We start from the raw sequence: 16856 nt of genomic DNA on the forward strand, positions 1-16856 counted from the left end.
TCCTTTAATTGGCGATGAATATCACATGGGCGAACGTTTCTTGCATTGAGGAATTTAATCACTGCCCTCACTTCACAACTGGCGGCGTTCTCAATTTTTTTAAACATTGTAAACAATCACAGAAACAACACAGGCAATGCTAGCGTCACGCAACTTGGCTCAGAGAAGGCAGACAAGCCACTGAAGCTATCTGACCTCGTCCAGCGGCTACTCGCGTCGTCAGCACTTCATGCGGCACGAACGGGACTACTTTCCGGATGACCCTCGTATTATATCATTGAGGGGGCCTATATTGGATGCCTCGTTGGACCGCGAAGAATACATCAAAGATAAGTATAAGATGAGTGAAAACGATTCTGCTTGCTGATACAGAATGAATAGTTTGAGACAAGTGTCAAAATGCCATTCGAGACTACAAAGAGAAGATAAGTTAAACTAACTTTGCCGGAATACGAGGGAAAACCCCAGTCCTCGTTAAATTAATCACCCAAGCAATAAGAAGCATCACGAGCTACAATTCGTATCTTCCGAAAACAATATGATATCTGAGTAATTATGCATTAATTATTCTAATTACTGGTGATGTACGATGGTAATATACTAGTAATACGATTATATCCCTTGCGGCAGGACCTCGTGTGGGCTTGTTGGATGAGGGTGGATTGGCTCATTAAACGTTCCATCTTAACCGAAGGAGTTACAAGAAATTCTTTGAAAACATCTTTACATAACGGCGACGAAAGATATTTACTAAAAATAAATCCACCGTGAAAACGGTCCGCGGCAATTAAAATAAATCCAATGGACGTCTTAAGATTTGAGAAGAGTTTAAAAATTAGGTACGTCCGCTGATGGACTTGATGAGTCGTAACTCTTTGTTATTTTTCAATCATGTTTCGCATTTAGTTTGTTATTTATTGGTATTTTCTGTGGATATTTTCGATATTTTTTGCAATAGTTATAACTTATCGGAATGATATTGATTCACAGAAAGACATTCTATTTCAAGCAAAACCTGGCGTTGTTTCTGCACGAGAGTGAAACTTAGTTTCACTTAAAATTCATGCGCACAAAATTCTGGGTCGTTGGGAGTACGAGTTTCGTACGTCGTCAATTCGTCTTAGGCAAAAACATGACCTGCCTTGCGGATTGGTCGATTTTGCTTTTGCTGAAAATGAATTCCCACAAAGGGAAAGTTCGCATCACTGTTGAGCGGTTGGAAGAAACGCTTACTCACTTGAAACACCAGTAATTAAGTGAACTTTATATGACATGGTAGGTCTATTGCTAGTGACTTGGTTATAATTAAAAATAGGAATGACGCCCGTAACCTGAGGAAGTAGTTGCTGGTAGCTGGTTGGCAAAATAAAGAATTTTTATTCAAAAAGTCATTTCCAACTAAAAGAGACTGACACACACTAATGAATACGTAGACCCAGAACAAACATGCACCGAGGCGAAATGAGAGGAAGAACATTCACGCGAGTGAGCAGTTTGCAATTGGGAAAATACGAAAAGGTTCCTCAACGCGCGACATTATTCCCGGCGCCCTTTCAAGAGATAGCGAGACGGCAAGACGAGCGAAATTTTAACATGTCGTGAATGATAAGTATTGTGAGAATGAAAGTGGATTTCAGTTTAGGGGTTTATGTGGTAAGCACATGAATGGGAAGATATATTAAATTCGACTTGGGAAAAACCTTTGTCAATTCAAATTCCACGTTTGGGAGGAAAATTCCCAACATTTTACCGATATATTCCACGGTACTAACCGTTTTTACTATCCACTCTCGGGTTTTCTCTACTATTTGGGCGTCCTGATTTGTTTTCCATGTGCGGCCATACATTCTTTACCAAGAAATATAACTCGCGATGCAATGATTAAAAACCAATGCGGTCTTAAAAAATTGTGTGACGATGGCCCGAACTGGATGGATTTGTTATGAGAATAGGAGGAATATACTCTCCGCTGGGGAGCGGAAACGATTCCTTCCTCCAGTAAACATTCCACGCAGAGTAATCACGATTAAATGAGGTCGAAATCATTCATCAGTCTAGTATCACTCCGCTTTTGAAATGGCGGACGCTCTTGGTGAAAATGAAGAAATTAAATGTCGATACAAATGAGATGACGGCCCGAACAATGAGGCGATGAGATGAAAACAGGACAAAATTAATTTCGAAATATAGTAGATTAAATTCTGTTTAACACTTTTAAATTTCGATCATAATTGCTAAACCTACTTAGTTCCTCTCTCATATTCAAGCTCTTAACATAAATATCGCATCATAAATATTAATGTTTAATTTATTCAATAGTAAAAAATCAATCATAATGTTCTGTCGCCCGTCGCATGAAAAAAACAGGAAATGAACAATCAATGACTTCATTCTCCCCTCCATTCATCCGTGCAATTGATTCTTAATCGCCTACTTATGGGCGTAAAACACGCTAATAATAGCATGGTTTATATTCTTGAAAAATAAATAATTGATTGATTAATGCTTATAAATATTTTATAATACCATGAAAACACATTCTCGGAAAAGATTACTGGTTTGCATTTTTGATGGCTGAATTGGAAAAATGCGAAAAATTAACACATTCAATGTAAAAAATATCGCTCCCAATGAACTAATCAGTATAAAAATTCTCTAAAAAATCTCCTTTCTGCCATTGGAGGATAGATTTGCGCCCAAGTCAATACGAATAATCTCATATAATTGCAATGAATTGAGATGAACAATCATTTTGAATGAGTTATAAAAGAAATTACGGAAGAATAATCTCGCTTTTGCAGATGATTTCATGAAAAAAAACTCGCCGGAAATATAAATCATTGTGACTTCGTGTATTTAATCATAAAAGTTTCATAGGTACATACAAATTAACAGTTGTTAGAATCCTGCCATTAGGTATTTCACTTAATTTGAAAAAGATTAGTTCTCAAAATTTGTTGTACATGGTGACATAAAATAAAAGTAAAACGGGTGATAAAATGGCACATAGAATCCGTTCTTCCATAACTTATCCAACAAGAAATAGAACATCAATTAACGGCAGGCTTTACCCGGCTACGGCTTAGAAAACATTTCTTTTTAAACTAGAAATTCCTAAATCTAGCGTCGTAAAAAATCAAAACAAAAAAGTATTTTTAATTTACGCATTCCTAAAATTATTTTCTAAATACGCATTAGTATCAACGAGCATTTTACACCAAAAATAATTTGCCAGCATTAAAATGAGAGAATGGATTTGAAAAATGGAACACATATTTAAGGTATATATTTTTTTGACATATTAATGAAAAATCAACGCAAACAGCATCCCTACGATACGTAATATAATGGGAGAAAATTCAAATTTTGATCTATGCATTATGCTATTTGCCATTGCAAAAGTTTCTTCCGTCCGAAAGCGTAGTGACATTATAAATGCCATGAAGTGATACACCGAAAAAATTTCAGCCAGGTAATATTAGAAAAACAATCACGTTAAGCCGGATTTATTTCTAAAACGAAAAGTTACTTTATTTTTTCAGTAATAGACCTTTCAAACGCTCTTGTAAAGCGCCAGGCAGTCACATTGCCTGCTCTACATTTGAGGTTTTCGTTTCTCATCGAATGACAAGTAATCCGAATATTTCGCTACCACTAAACACTGATACCTTTCTGAGTCGCCTGGCATTTTCTATGTATACCTCCGTCTTTTGTGGTGTCTAAATTAAGTGTTGGTGATGACTAAGCCCTGTCTCCTGCAGAACTTAACTGCTTTCTCCCCACGGTCATTCCTCGTGCCTAAACCGTAGTTCCCCACCTCATCACCATCTCTTCCTTCGCCTACCGTCGCATTCCAATACCCCATCACTACCAAATGTTTCCCTGCAGGAACACACGCGATTATGTCCTCTAACTGGTCGTATATCCTATCGACCTCTTCCTCTGTATGGTTGCTCGGTGGCATGTATACCTGAATAATAACCAAGTTTGTCGGTTCTGCTTTTATCTCTACTAGTAATATAATATATATATATATATATATATATATATATATATATATATATATATATATATATATATATATATATATATATATATATATATATATATATATGGGCTGACACAATATAACACAAATAGAAAAGAATGGACACATTTAAAAGAACACTCACACGGTAAATTGTTCAAGCTTTCGGCCCTCTCAGAGGCCTTCTTCAAGTGAGACTCATATATATATATATATATAATTATATATATATAATTATATATATATATAATTATATATATATATATATATATATAATTCATTTGAAATGATAGCGGCAATTAAAATATCTGCACTACAATGACTGTATCGTTCTGTTTATCATATGAATTGTGCAGATTCTTTTACTTGGCCATGCACATGATGTGCAAATAGAGTGTGTAAATCCTTCCAACTATTTTGTGCATTGAACTTCGGGAGGAGTATGGGTAAAAGAAAAAGCAGCGCGCTTTGAACGAGCGGGAAATCGGGACGCTATTTTGAGCATGCCCTTTGATTTTTACACCGCAGTCGATGTGAATGAGTGCCGTTTATTTTTTATGCTCTTTCATGTTGTTTCATAAAGGACCTTAGTGCTTTCATCCGCTCTCTCCTTCGATTCTTTGAGATGCAACAAGGGGATCACGAGAGAATACCGTTCAATAGCAGCTATCGGAGCGGACCTATCAGAGAAGCAGGGAAACGATAATAGCTGGCATAGTAGCATTTTCCATTCGGAGGTGGGCAATGGGTAAGGGTAAATGTGCAATGGAAGATATTTTATTATGTATGCAATGCTCAGTGGAATTTCTTCCTCCGAAATACTCAAATGAACTATTTTCTTTGATCGTTTACCTGGAACACCAAATTTTATAATTAAACATGCTTAAATGATATAATAATGCTTATTGTCGTCATTTTTGCCACAATATACGCTTTTATTTATTTAAATGGTCTCTCTTATGAAAACTGATTACCGAGTCTCGATTTCACGCTTTCATCATAATAAATTTAAAATATAACTATAGCGATATAATAGGCTAAATTAGCTGGTGTATGTGTAATAAAATTGTATTAACTCTGTTAATACAAATTAAACAATACATTAATTGTAGTGAAAATCTCCGCGAATAGGGACCCAAAAATATCCGACGTAGATTGGACATTAAATATTAAGAAACAACATCAGTAAAATATAATATATCCATTGAATGAAGAACTCAATTCATACTTCCACTTTTCTTTATTTACGTACAACTGGTTTCAGCGCTAAGGCGTTGTCCTCATCAGGTGAAAATTAATCAAGCCGCGGTCCATTTATATGCCATTCATGAGGGAGATTGAATACAAATATAATGAATATTTAATTACGGTTATTAAACGTAAACTAACACAATTATTAACATCCATTCTAATGCATTAACGCAATACGGGAAATAAAAATAATTTTCAATCCAGTTTTCAGTACCACAACTATTTTGAAGTTGCTGGCCATAAATCTTAGAACTTTGGCTCAATAAGCTGGACATTTATATCAAGTTTGTATACTTTAATGAAAACTTTTAGTAATAGATAAAAATCCAATCAAGATAAATCAAAATGAAAGAGTAGGCAAAATATACTTTACAATATTTTTTAATGTGACACTTCAGACTTAAGATTTTAAACGTGCAAAAACTATCGTAGTGGTATGGGATGTGCATTTACCTCCAAATCCTCGAAGTCCACGCAGGTCGTGTAATTTGACCACGTTTTGTTGCTGTCCGGGTGCTGGAACCAAGTGCCGTCGCTGGTGCATACCCGGTAGGCCAGACCTTTGTTGGAAGAACACACGAGTCAGAATTACATGAAAGAAAAAATGTGAACCGATAACTATAAGGCATCATGGCGAAAGCACTTTGTGAACACAATGTTAAACTAGGAAAATCATCCTATTTGGTCAGAACATTAAATTATCCATACACGCAGTATCTTTATTTATGAAATACAACACTAAATAAACATACACCTTAGTTAATACAGGCGTAGTGAATGAAAAAAGTTGTTTCCGAATGGAGTTGACAAAATAATGACAAGGAAATTTCATACCACTTTGTGGTACTCACCATTTGAGTCCATAATTTTCCCTAATTAATTTTCTCTTTTTTTAATATATCAAGCACAGACGAGGTTCTTATACAAGATGAACGAATAGACAGGTGAGAATAGGGCTCACGTTAAAGCGAGTACTGCGACATGCAAATTGCACGCATTCAGATTACGGGGGCTGGTTTTTATCCCCATGACGCCTGAGTTTTACCCAGTATTCTCCCGTGCTCACAAAATTAAACAGGAAGGTTTTAGGCCGCAAAGGTTTCCCACAGAAAATATCCTGATTGGAACCAAGAACATTGAGATTACGAATAGAAATTCCACCCTACGCACTGCCTCGATATATATTAACGGCCATTTGCGGAAACTTATGAAAAAATGGTGAATGTATTTATTTCCTTTCAACAATTTAGTTTCCAAGCACTCATATTGCTTGGAGGTCCACCCACGCGCTGAAGTTTGCGAGAATGGATGGTTTAACTAGATATTCACTCAATTCCTGGATTACAAAATTGACTTTATTTCTTCCACGGTTCCATCAAATTGTATTACTTTAATGATCAACGCTTGGTCTATCTATCATTTATAATCATATATTAATCGTACATGCAACAAAACATTTCAGAGGAGGGGAATATTTTTGAATGAAAGACCTGGTGCTTTTCAGATCTTTCCATAGGTTTCGGGAAAAACTCAATGATTATATTTTATTCGATTCTCAAATCGATACTTTTTTCGTGAGTCTATTTCCTCGACTTTAAATTCAGTGAATGAAAAAGTGACCTCACATTCTATAGTTCGTACTATCTTCAAATTTTACAATCACAGCCGTAGCCAATAGCTTCAATTTTTAACTAGGAAAGACATGGCGTCAACGAAAGAACTCACATTTCACTAATCTTAAGTGCTTTCGTCTGTTACTAAGGTCATATTCGTGAATGGTCAAGGCCTTGTCTGCCGGAAAGAGTAACCATCATGGATTGACATGATGCAGAATTAATTTGATACGAATAAAAAGAGAGGAAACCGTAAGAGAAAAGGAAAATAATAAGATTCTCAAGAAAAAGGAAGCCTAAGATAAATACATAAGTTGAGGAGCACAAAATAGAAAAGGCAGAACAGTTCACCCATTCAGAAGTGGTTCGGAGGGAGTTTAGTGAGACGTAGGAACATTAAAGGGAGAATTACTTAAACTGAAGGAGCCTTTGTAAAAAGGTGGGTTTTTACCACAGGCATATTAAAAATATACTATTGAAAACTTTAATAAGAGGCGTAATATCGTATGAATCGGTAAATTGGTCTTTAAAGCAAGAGTATTTCGACATGTGAATGAGGAAAATAATGGAGAAAATCAAATGAGCGGAGAGGACAACCAACGTTAAAATCCTAGAGTATGTTGGGAAAAGAGAGACGGGTGTTGGGAGAAACTCGAAGGAGGCAGAACAAGTGGTTGCAGGAGATAGTAAGAGAGGCAATGAGATGCTGAAGACTTTAATAGGCGGAAGAATTATGGCAAACAAGATAGATGGAGGGAAAAAATAGGGATTTTGGATGGAATTAGATGAGGTAGAAAGTATGCCGCGCTACGTGGTGAGGAGTTGAAGAATTTTTTGTGTCGTGTAATTAGGGATTAAGAGTAATTTGCAATCTCAAGGCCCTTCATACACGAGGAGTATTGGGCCGGTAGGCTATTGTTATATTAATATGTTATAATAATATGATATTCAATGCAATCCATGATATCCTCCTCATGCATTAATCCTATCATTATCTGCAAATAAATGCAGTTGATGATGTTAATTAGTTCTCTGCGGATCGCGAGATCAATCGGTACCATTGGAGCGAAATTCCATTGTTCCCCTCAAAACCATTGGAGTTACAAAATGGATTGTAAGCATCAATTATGCAATGAATGTGTGCACCAATACAAGTGTGTATGACATAATTCAGCGGATGCGCTCTACGTTTGAAGTGGAATACTCAGAATGAATGAAGAAGGCACGACAGATTTTAGAACAAACTATTTATATCTACAAATAGCACTCGGAAGCGTAGGAAATCGTTACAAATTTCAAGATTGTAAATACAACTTTTCTCTATAGGCGTTTATTTCGTCCAAATTAATGTTTATTTACACAACCTTTTTATTGAATTTTTGGAGAATATTATTCTTTAATTTATTAAAATTATGTATAACACTACATTAACCGTTTCACGGTACCTCCTTAATGGCAATGAAATATTACTTGATACTCAGTAATAAACCCCGACTAGAGAGTGACTAAGGACCTTAGGAATAAATGATTGAGATGCATATTTCTATAAATATAAATGTACCGTTTATATTAAAGTGACATAATTTAACGTTATGTGATCTAAAACAAATTTAATTATATTACTACTGATGAAAACAAATATTACAAAAGACATTTCTGGATATAATGACAAGTTTTTACGTCATGATAAATTTAGTGTTAACATCCTATAATACCTTTGTCGAAAGCAATGATTTTTAGTTGGATATTTACTATTTTTTCACTATCACAATAAGCATTACGATATGAGATATTTTTAATGGTCTTTTGTTTTCTCTAACACAATACGAAATGGATGAATATGAATTGTTAATAATAAAATAATCTCGTGAAAATGTATTTTTTAGTGAAGAATATGGTAAAATTTGTCGATGCTGAGTCGTGCTGGATGTGTTTGTGTCTTTTAAACTTTTTGCCGGAGAAAACATCGCATGCACCTTATCTTGAACCATCCTATAACACGGGAAAACCTCGAGAAAGCCACGTAAAACGATTTTGAAAGGCTTATTGTAATAGCTGTTATGTCTACTAAGGAAAATACATGGTTATGCCTGTTTAAACTCGGTTTAATAGAATTTCAATCTTGCTACATCTTTATCACTTCAGTTCCCATTTAAGTTTCTGTGGTACTTTGCTTGGTCCATTGTCATCTCGTCAGAAGATCGCGCGATAGCATTCTTTTGCTATTCACCATCATACTTTAGCTCCGGGCTTCGAGAAATCATAACGCGAAAATAGTCTGCCCCAGCTTTTTTATCGCACAATTTCCGGCACGACACTTATTAGATTTCAATATATTTCCGAAGGCGAGCCATTCTTTGTTTGAAGCACCCCGGGTGAAATAACTTTTCTTGTGCATAATAGCGTCTTTCTCGGGACTACGTGATTGAAAGCGCCGATGAGCACTGTTTTTCCCAAGGGGAGAGAAGAGTCAAACATTTCGAAAGATAACACGTGGGGAAATGCCGAAGAGGAGAACACTCCGTTCAAAACACACTCACTCCCTATGACGCACTTTTTTCGCTGTCAATTTTTGCGAAGTTCATTTCCAAGGGAGCTCCATTTATCACCTTGGCGCTCCCCCGTCGATATAAAAGCAACGGGAGCCGAATAAAATGGATGTGTCAGAGTGCAGAAAAAAACGAAGTTTTAGTGTTTCAGTTCCATGCTAACAGGCATTAGTTCACTGTCGACTATGATTAAGAATATGATATCTCAGGTTATCCGGCGAAAATAAATCTGTCACTCGTGCTGAGCATCCGGGTTGATGCATTGCCATGTCACGTCCGTCCATGCACGGGCCCTATTTCTTCCGCAGCGAGAAACAAAGCCGTGGAAATAGAGTCACGCCTAAAAAAGAGGAATTTTTCCCGTCAGTCTTTGACGCAACGGGGATGAGGGAAGTAGGCGGTTCCGGCCAATCGCCGCTTTTTTATTCCACTGGAGAGATTCTATCAAAAGGTTTTAACAGACATTGCGCGGATATGCTCCGGTAACTGCTGCGTTAGTGACGACTCCGTCGGAACATAATGGAACGTTCGCCTCTTAAGAATCCTAAAATTATCAATGCATTTATCCTGTAACAAAATAAGTTTTCATAGTGAAGTAATGAAAAATATTATTAGTATTATAATTGTATGTATGCATATATATATATATATATATGTATATATATATATATATATATATATGTATTTATGTATATACATATATATATATATATATATATATATATATATATATATATATATATATATATATGTATATGTATATATATATGTGTATATATATATGTATATAATTATTTTATTGATAAATTTAACAATATCAGGGCATCTTGTGATGAACTTTGTCTTACAGATAAGCCTGAAAATTGCCGATTAATAACATTAATTGAAATCTCATGAGAATTAATATTAATAAAACAAAGGTTACACGATTTTCCAGAAAGAAAAAAGCTAAGCTAAACATTACATTAGGATAGAAAAAACTTGAGCAGTCAGAACAGCATACGTATCTTGGGAGTATTTTTGACCAACACGGTCAAAGTAGTAGGGACGTAAGTAGGAGAACTGCGCCAGGCAAAGAAGCTTTCACAAGGAGGGAGTTGATAACAGGGACGTTGAGTAAGGATATTAAGAAAAGACTCGTGAAAACTTTGAAAAGGAGCGAAGGTATATACACAAGACACCTCCATATATCATGTGCGCATAAGTAGGGATGGAGTGATTATTGCTGAATTAGGATACTCACGGTTGGGATCAAATCCGTAAATGAAATAGGGGCAAGAGAAGTTCGCACTCTCGCCGGCAGGCGTCGCATTGATGCACGTCCACCCGTCGAACTCCCGCGGGCACCAGAGGCGATCTGCGGAAGAGAAGAAGCACCGGGCGGGCGGGTCACTCACTCACTGCCTCATCGCTCAACACAATGGAGCGAAGTAAGACACCGCCCGCAAATGACAGCTTTCAACCCCAACATCCACTCAGCCCACGGAATGCACCTTTCAATGGCGGCGCGCTACTTCCATTAGCACTCTCCCCGCAAGGAAATCCTCAACACGAGGAAATGGTCGTTTTTCGCTTGAATCTCCACTTACTTGCTCAGAATTATCCGCGCGTAATGGAGCGCCAGGGTGGAACGAGCGACCAATCGCTTCTAAGTGCGTCACGTCATTTGTGCACGGTGTCTCTTTTGATAATAACATTCACGCAATCCAGCGCGGGCGACATTTTAGCGAGCCCAAAGCCACGATCACTGTCATACATTTTGTATAATGTTAAATTCTAAGTAACTAAGTATATTATAACAAATTATTTTCAGTTATAAAATTTACGTAAAATAGGAAGTGAAATCGCAAAAATTACATTTATTAATGGCTAAAACACAGATTTTTTGCACAGAGCTATTTCATAGGACTTCAAAATTTTCTGTTAATTTAATATCGCTTGTCATTTTTCTTGGGAATGCCAACAGATTGGGTCTTTCATTTGACCCAACACTTGGATTCCCGATTCCAACCTTGAGAGTATCCAAGTAAATATAAAAATAAACTCACTAATGGTGGTTAGTTTGTGAACGCATTTATAAACTTGATTGAACAGAAAGATATAAACCGTTGGAAGAACTTTCAACAATGGCATTAATGTTTGCAGAATACAGGGCTGAAAAGATCCAATTTAATGCAATAATTTCAGAGTGTAAAATCACTCACCTTGTTTTTACACTGAAATTATTGCATTGAAATGCACATTAGCGCATGACTCCGTTGAAAGTTACTGTTGCGGCATCTCCCGCAGTTTCTTTGATGAGCCAATTCATTGATAAACACTATTTGCAGGAATTATTGTATCATTGTGGATGTAATTAGACTTAATCTTTATCCCTGTACTTTGCTATAAAATTTAATTCAAAATTTTACAATTTATTTACAAATTTAGACTAACCAAAGATTTACACAGGTAAAAATTTTCATAGGCACAGGATAAGTTAGCATTCATGAATCAGTGTTTCCCAGCACTTAAATTTATAGATACACCTTCGCTCGAAAGAATCAACAGAAGTCCCACCAAAGACAATTAAAGATGTGTTTTGAAATATATAATCTCAAATTGGGGAAATCAATGCACAATTTACTCTACCTTATCTCAGTGTAATCTAGATATCATTATTCTCCGAAGCCAGCCACTTGTATGAAGGTACCTACACGTTCTAAAAAATTACAAAATATTTCCCCAACACGCTTTAGGTAAGTTTCAGCAATTTTACTAAGGAATACAATACTAAGAAATACGATACATTGTCGTAAAGATCTGTCCAAACTATACCTATAGTTGGGTGGACTACCTGATGATGATGAACACGAAATACTTAGCAATAACCCTCTATGACTTCTCATTGTGTAATAAAAAATCATATTTGTTTCATTCGCCATTCAAATCCTCAGATAAGGTTGCTCAAAATTGGATATTCAATTCGATAAACAGTTTTGGTTTTCGGTCAGCTATGGTATTATTAGAGGAATAACATATATATTCATGTTTCTCATAAAAGAATGCTGTTATAAATACGTACATAACCAAGAGTCTAATCAGTTTTAATATAAATTGGAATGGCTAGATAATTCGCGTACACCCCTATGATCTATCTGGATGGTCCCTATGCACCATAATTGTACAAAGTAGCATAATACATTTTCCTAATTGTGAAGACCTTAATTGAAAATTATCCGTGTTTAAAAACATAACCCTGTTGAATTTCGGGTTCTCATCTGGTCCATCCATCGTTCAACTGAGCCGGACTCACATCGAGCATAAGCTTCAAAAGTTCGTTTAGCAAAGAGAAGAAATGCTGAGAATAGAGGAGAGAATAGGAGTGGACACATAATAATAGAAGAACATTATCACTACCCTAAAAACAAAAGAAACAATATCCACAATGCTCTCACTTTGAAACGCGTTGTACGCAGTATTCCGCGAGGTAAATTACAATTTTTATAATTTCGGGAAATGGAGCGGAAAACCTGCAGGGTGCCAATCTTCGGATTCATAGCTGATGATGATGATGAAGGGTTTGTCACGAAGTACTTAATCGAACCCGGAGGGCCGAGAGTAAGGAGGGAGAGACCGTAATATCCGCCGTGGATGGGCTCCCCGAACATTTGCACTTAAGCTCTCCTTCGGGGCGAAAACCTACTCCGCTAACGACTCGAGTTGATTTTAGGAGGGAATAGGCAAAGCGGTTCGGGGGCAATCTAGGTCAAAGCGCCCGTGGGAACGCTCGAAAGTCGCTTGTCCCCGCCCCCCGCCCCCCCCCTCCTCACAAAGGACTGGGGCGTGTGGGTGGTTCTCCATAACGTGGCTAGGATGATAAGGTTTGGGGGAAGGGAGGCAAATCAAAAGGGCAAGTGTCCCTCGAAGACGTGTATTCAGTCACCATGCGTGTACTAGCACTGATATTACGTATCATTGATTGGTATTCTAACATTTACAGTAGGCTTCATTGGGCACAGACTGTTAATGATAAAAAGATACATTTATTTGCCTCGCCTAGCAAAAACAAGTCGACTTCCAACCTTCCAATAGGCCCCTCTTCATTTCTGCATACTTTCTTCTTCCCTTCATTCCATCCAACATCCCCATCCTATTCCTGCCCCTTCCTCGCTTGCCTAGCATTCTCTATATATCAGTCTTCATCCCATCGCCAATTAAAAGGCTCGGATCCATCTTTCCTGGCTCCTTATGATGTCCTCCCAACAATCATCTCTCCTCGCCCACCATACCTAGCGCTTCCTCGTTCGTTTTTATTTCTGTCCACTTCACCTATCACATTCTTCCCCAAACCCAATCTAAGTCTATCATCCTGCTTCAGTGATCATGTTACCGCGCCATACAAAACCAATTTTCATATCAAAGTTTTAACGAGAATTTTGCTAACATCATTACTCAATATTCCTGTCATCAATTCTCTCCTTGTAAACGTTTCCTTTACTTCCGTAATTCTCCTTCTTTTGCCCCTACTGCTTTTATCATACTGGTCCAAAACACTTCCAAAATATGTAAACCGTTCCATCATTCTGTTTTATGAAATCATATTTTAATGTTTAACTGAGCTCTTTCTCGAAAACCAAATAATTTTTCGCATCGGAAAAGAAAATATTTTGTTCTTCCACATATATTTAATTATTCACGACTTTTTAAACCCAAACCTAAGTCGTGAATGATAAAATATGTGTGAAAGAACAAAGTATTTTTGTTTTCCGATATGAATCGCTTCCACAAATTGACGCCTAAAACCATTCTTCACATATTTTTGTTTTGCTTAACTTGATTCTCATTCCGCGCACACAAATATAACACTATCTTTATTATGCACGCAGCGTAATTGTAACCCCTGGGCTGACTGAGTTGCTAAATTACATGAAACTGCGGGAGACGCCAGTCGACAGTAAATTTCAACGGAGTCATCCGCAATATGCGCGTCACACTCTGAAATTGTTGCAGCGTAATGACTAGATAAAGCCTGGGCATCCACAAACCCCACTTATTTTGAAAAGTCCTCACGAACTTTCATTCCTAACTCATGTTCTTCACTACTATGCTTACCATTTCCTCCATATAATCGCTGAATAGCAGGTAAAACAATGATCACCCTGTCTCACCCCTCTTCCTATCGCTGCCCATCGCGACTCCCTATATACGCCACTCGCCCATGAGCAGACAGACATGTACAGGTTGAGTAAAAATCTCCTAAACACTCCAATCTGCTCCTATTTTCTCCAATAAATAAATTAATTGAACCAATAGAATTGAAATGAGTAACTTTGTAATTCCACACATACTTGGATTGGACACAACATATTAATATGAAAATTATTTCATTTCAACATGATGTGTTAATTCCATGAAGTTAGGCCAGAGAATATAAAAATTTAATTACCCTAATTTATTCTTTTGAATGCTTTCTTCAACTCTATGAAGCAAACTAATACTGATTGTATTCTATATACCTCTCTATTGGTAACCTCATTATTGCTTTGAAATTACGCGGTGTCGTCACTTTCCTGAAACCAAGGCGATGATTCCTTACGATAAATATCGTTTGCTCTCCCCTCCATCTCCTTTTCACGCCACTCCCGGTGACGGCGAGGAAATGTTCTCACCTGCCGACCCTGGAGTCGCGGGCTTTATTCCCACCAAGGTGGATTTTCCTCCGCCTAGGGCTTGGGCGTATGTTATTGTCGTCAATGTAATGTTGAAACGGAAGGTGGAAGAAGGCACTCTAAATCTCCATCTTACTGAATTAGGACGATAAATAAAGAAATAAAATAAATTAATAATCCTGAGTATACAACCATATTTTTTTTCTTTTTCTTTCCAATTCATTAATTTCAATCCCTTTCATAACCTTTTTATCCTCTTTTACCGTGTCCCCTTTCCCCGTTTAAAATTGCTACTTCAATACATTTACCATACAGTTTCTCTATATATTCTCTCCATCTCTTTTGAATCTCTTCTGGTTAATTTGGGAAAATTTCCTAACTTCTCTTCGATTAATGACGGTAGAAAAATAGGCTTTGAGCTTCCACATAAAGATTTAATAATTCACACTTTAATAATTTTTCTTCCCTCATCATGAATGAATTCTACAAAGTTAAGCCTGAAACTGTTATGTCTCTCTTCGATTGTTTGCACGTGTTTATCCTTCTCACTTTTTGACAGTGCTTTTACCTTCCTGGACAGGGCACCATTTTACCCCTCCGTGGTAACGTTCCTTATCCTCAGACTCCAGAGTCTTTCATTGTGCTCATACAATGGCACACGCTTATATGCCATATTAGTTTTCCATCCCAGTCTGTTATTCAACTCCCTGTTCTTTTCTTTCTAATTCTGTGTTTAAACTCTTCCATTGGCTTTTGTCTTTTGTATTTCTAATTATTCTGTTTATAATTAATCCTTTACTAGGACATTTTCTATACATGTTCTATTTTTTCCTCGCAGTAATTTCATATTCCTAAGCCGTAGTCTCATACCACACTTCCATCTCTCCCTTCGCCTACGATCGTGTTCTAACCCCCAATCACTATTACGTACATACTTCCTTCCAGGAACGCCCGGAATTGTTTCCTCTTATTGATCATGTGCCCTGTCTTCTTCCTCCCTATGATTTTTTAATGATATGAAGACTTGAACATTGACTAAGTACGTCGGTCAACCTTTTACTTCTACTAATAATATTCTATCACTTGCCCTCTCTATCTCGTATTAAGCTTCTTCCTATTTTTTGCCCATTATAATGTTGGCCCTCTTTTCCTCTGCTCTATTTTAATCCGTAGCTTTTGCTCCCCACTATTCTCCCAATCTCACCTCACACATTCTTCCATCATTCGCTCACTTTTGATTTCCCTGATCTCAGAATCTCCCCTACATTCCAAGTCCATATTCTGCGAGGGGCACACGTAAGATCCCTCGGCGAATGCCCCAGATCGGCGCGACTGTTAAATTGCCAGTTTAAGGCACATATGATAAAATCATACTCTAGGACTCGTGTGTACTAGTGCACATATTCTAGTTACAGAATTCTCATAACTGCCCCAAATACAAAAAGGTGAATTTGTAAAGGTGATATTGAAGACATTGTAGTCATCTTCGTCATTCTGATTAGATCACGGATAACCCCTTCCTCCCCCTGAAATTGATATTTTGAGTAATCGGTTCTCACGATATACGTAAAGTCCAGTTTTTTGGTGGCCGGGAGGGGGTAGCTAACCCCAAATTTCCTCCTTCCCTCGTGCCTACCCCAATGATTTGGAGAAAAGTTCGCTTGACGAAAACAAAATAAAGAGCGACTAGGAAGGGCAGCCGTCAGAGCCCATGAAGAGGGCGGCGGGAAGTCCGCCAGGCCTTGCGGCGAGAGGGGTGCATCGC

The 16856-nt window shown here is 37.3% G+C and overlaps 1 protein-coding gene across 1 annotated transcript in view; it reads right to left on the reverse strand.

Moving 5' to 3' along the window:
• LOC139693294 (calcitonin gene-related peptide type 1 receptor-like) overlaps positions 1-16856 on the reverse strand; it is a gene marked incomplete at its 5' end in the record, with an annotated part of 88679 nt that overhangs the window by 62063 nt on the left and 9760 nt on the right. The window contains 2 exons of the mRNA XM_071591407.1: positions 5732-5838; positions 10684-10797. Coding sequence (XP_071447508.1) covers positions 5732-5838; positions 10684-10797 — 221 coding nt within the window. The remainder of the gene's footprint in view (positions 1-5731; positions 5839-10683; positions 10798-16856) is intronic.

Source organism: Hetaerina americana, unplaced genomic scaffold (assembly GCF_022747635.1).
Source record: "Hetaerina americana unplaced genomic scaffold, ioHetAmer1.1.p SCAF_46, whole genome shotgun sequence".
NCBI lineage: Eukaryota > Metazoa > Arthropoda > Insecta > Odonata > Calopterygidae > Hetaerina > Hetaerina americana.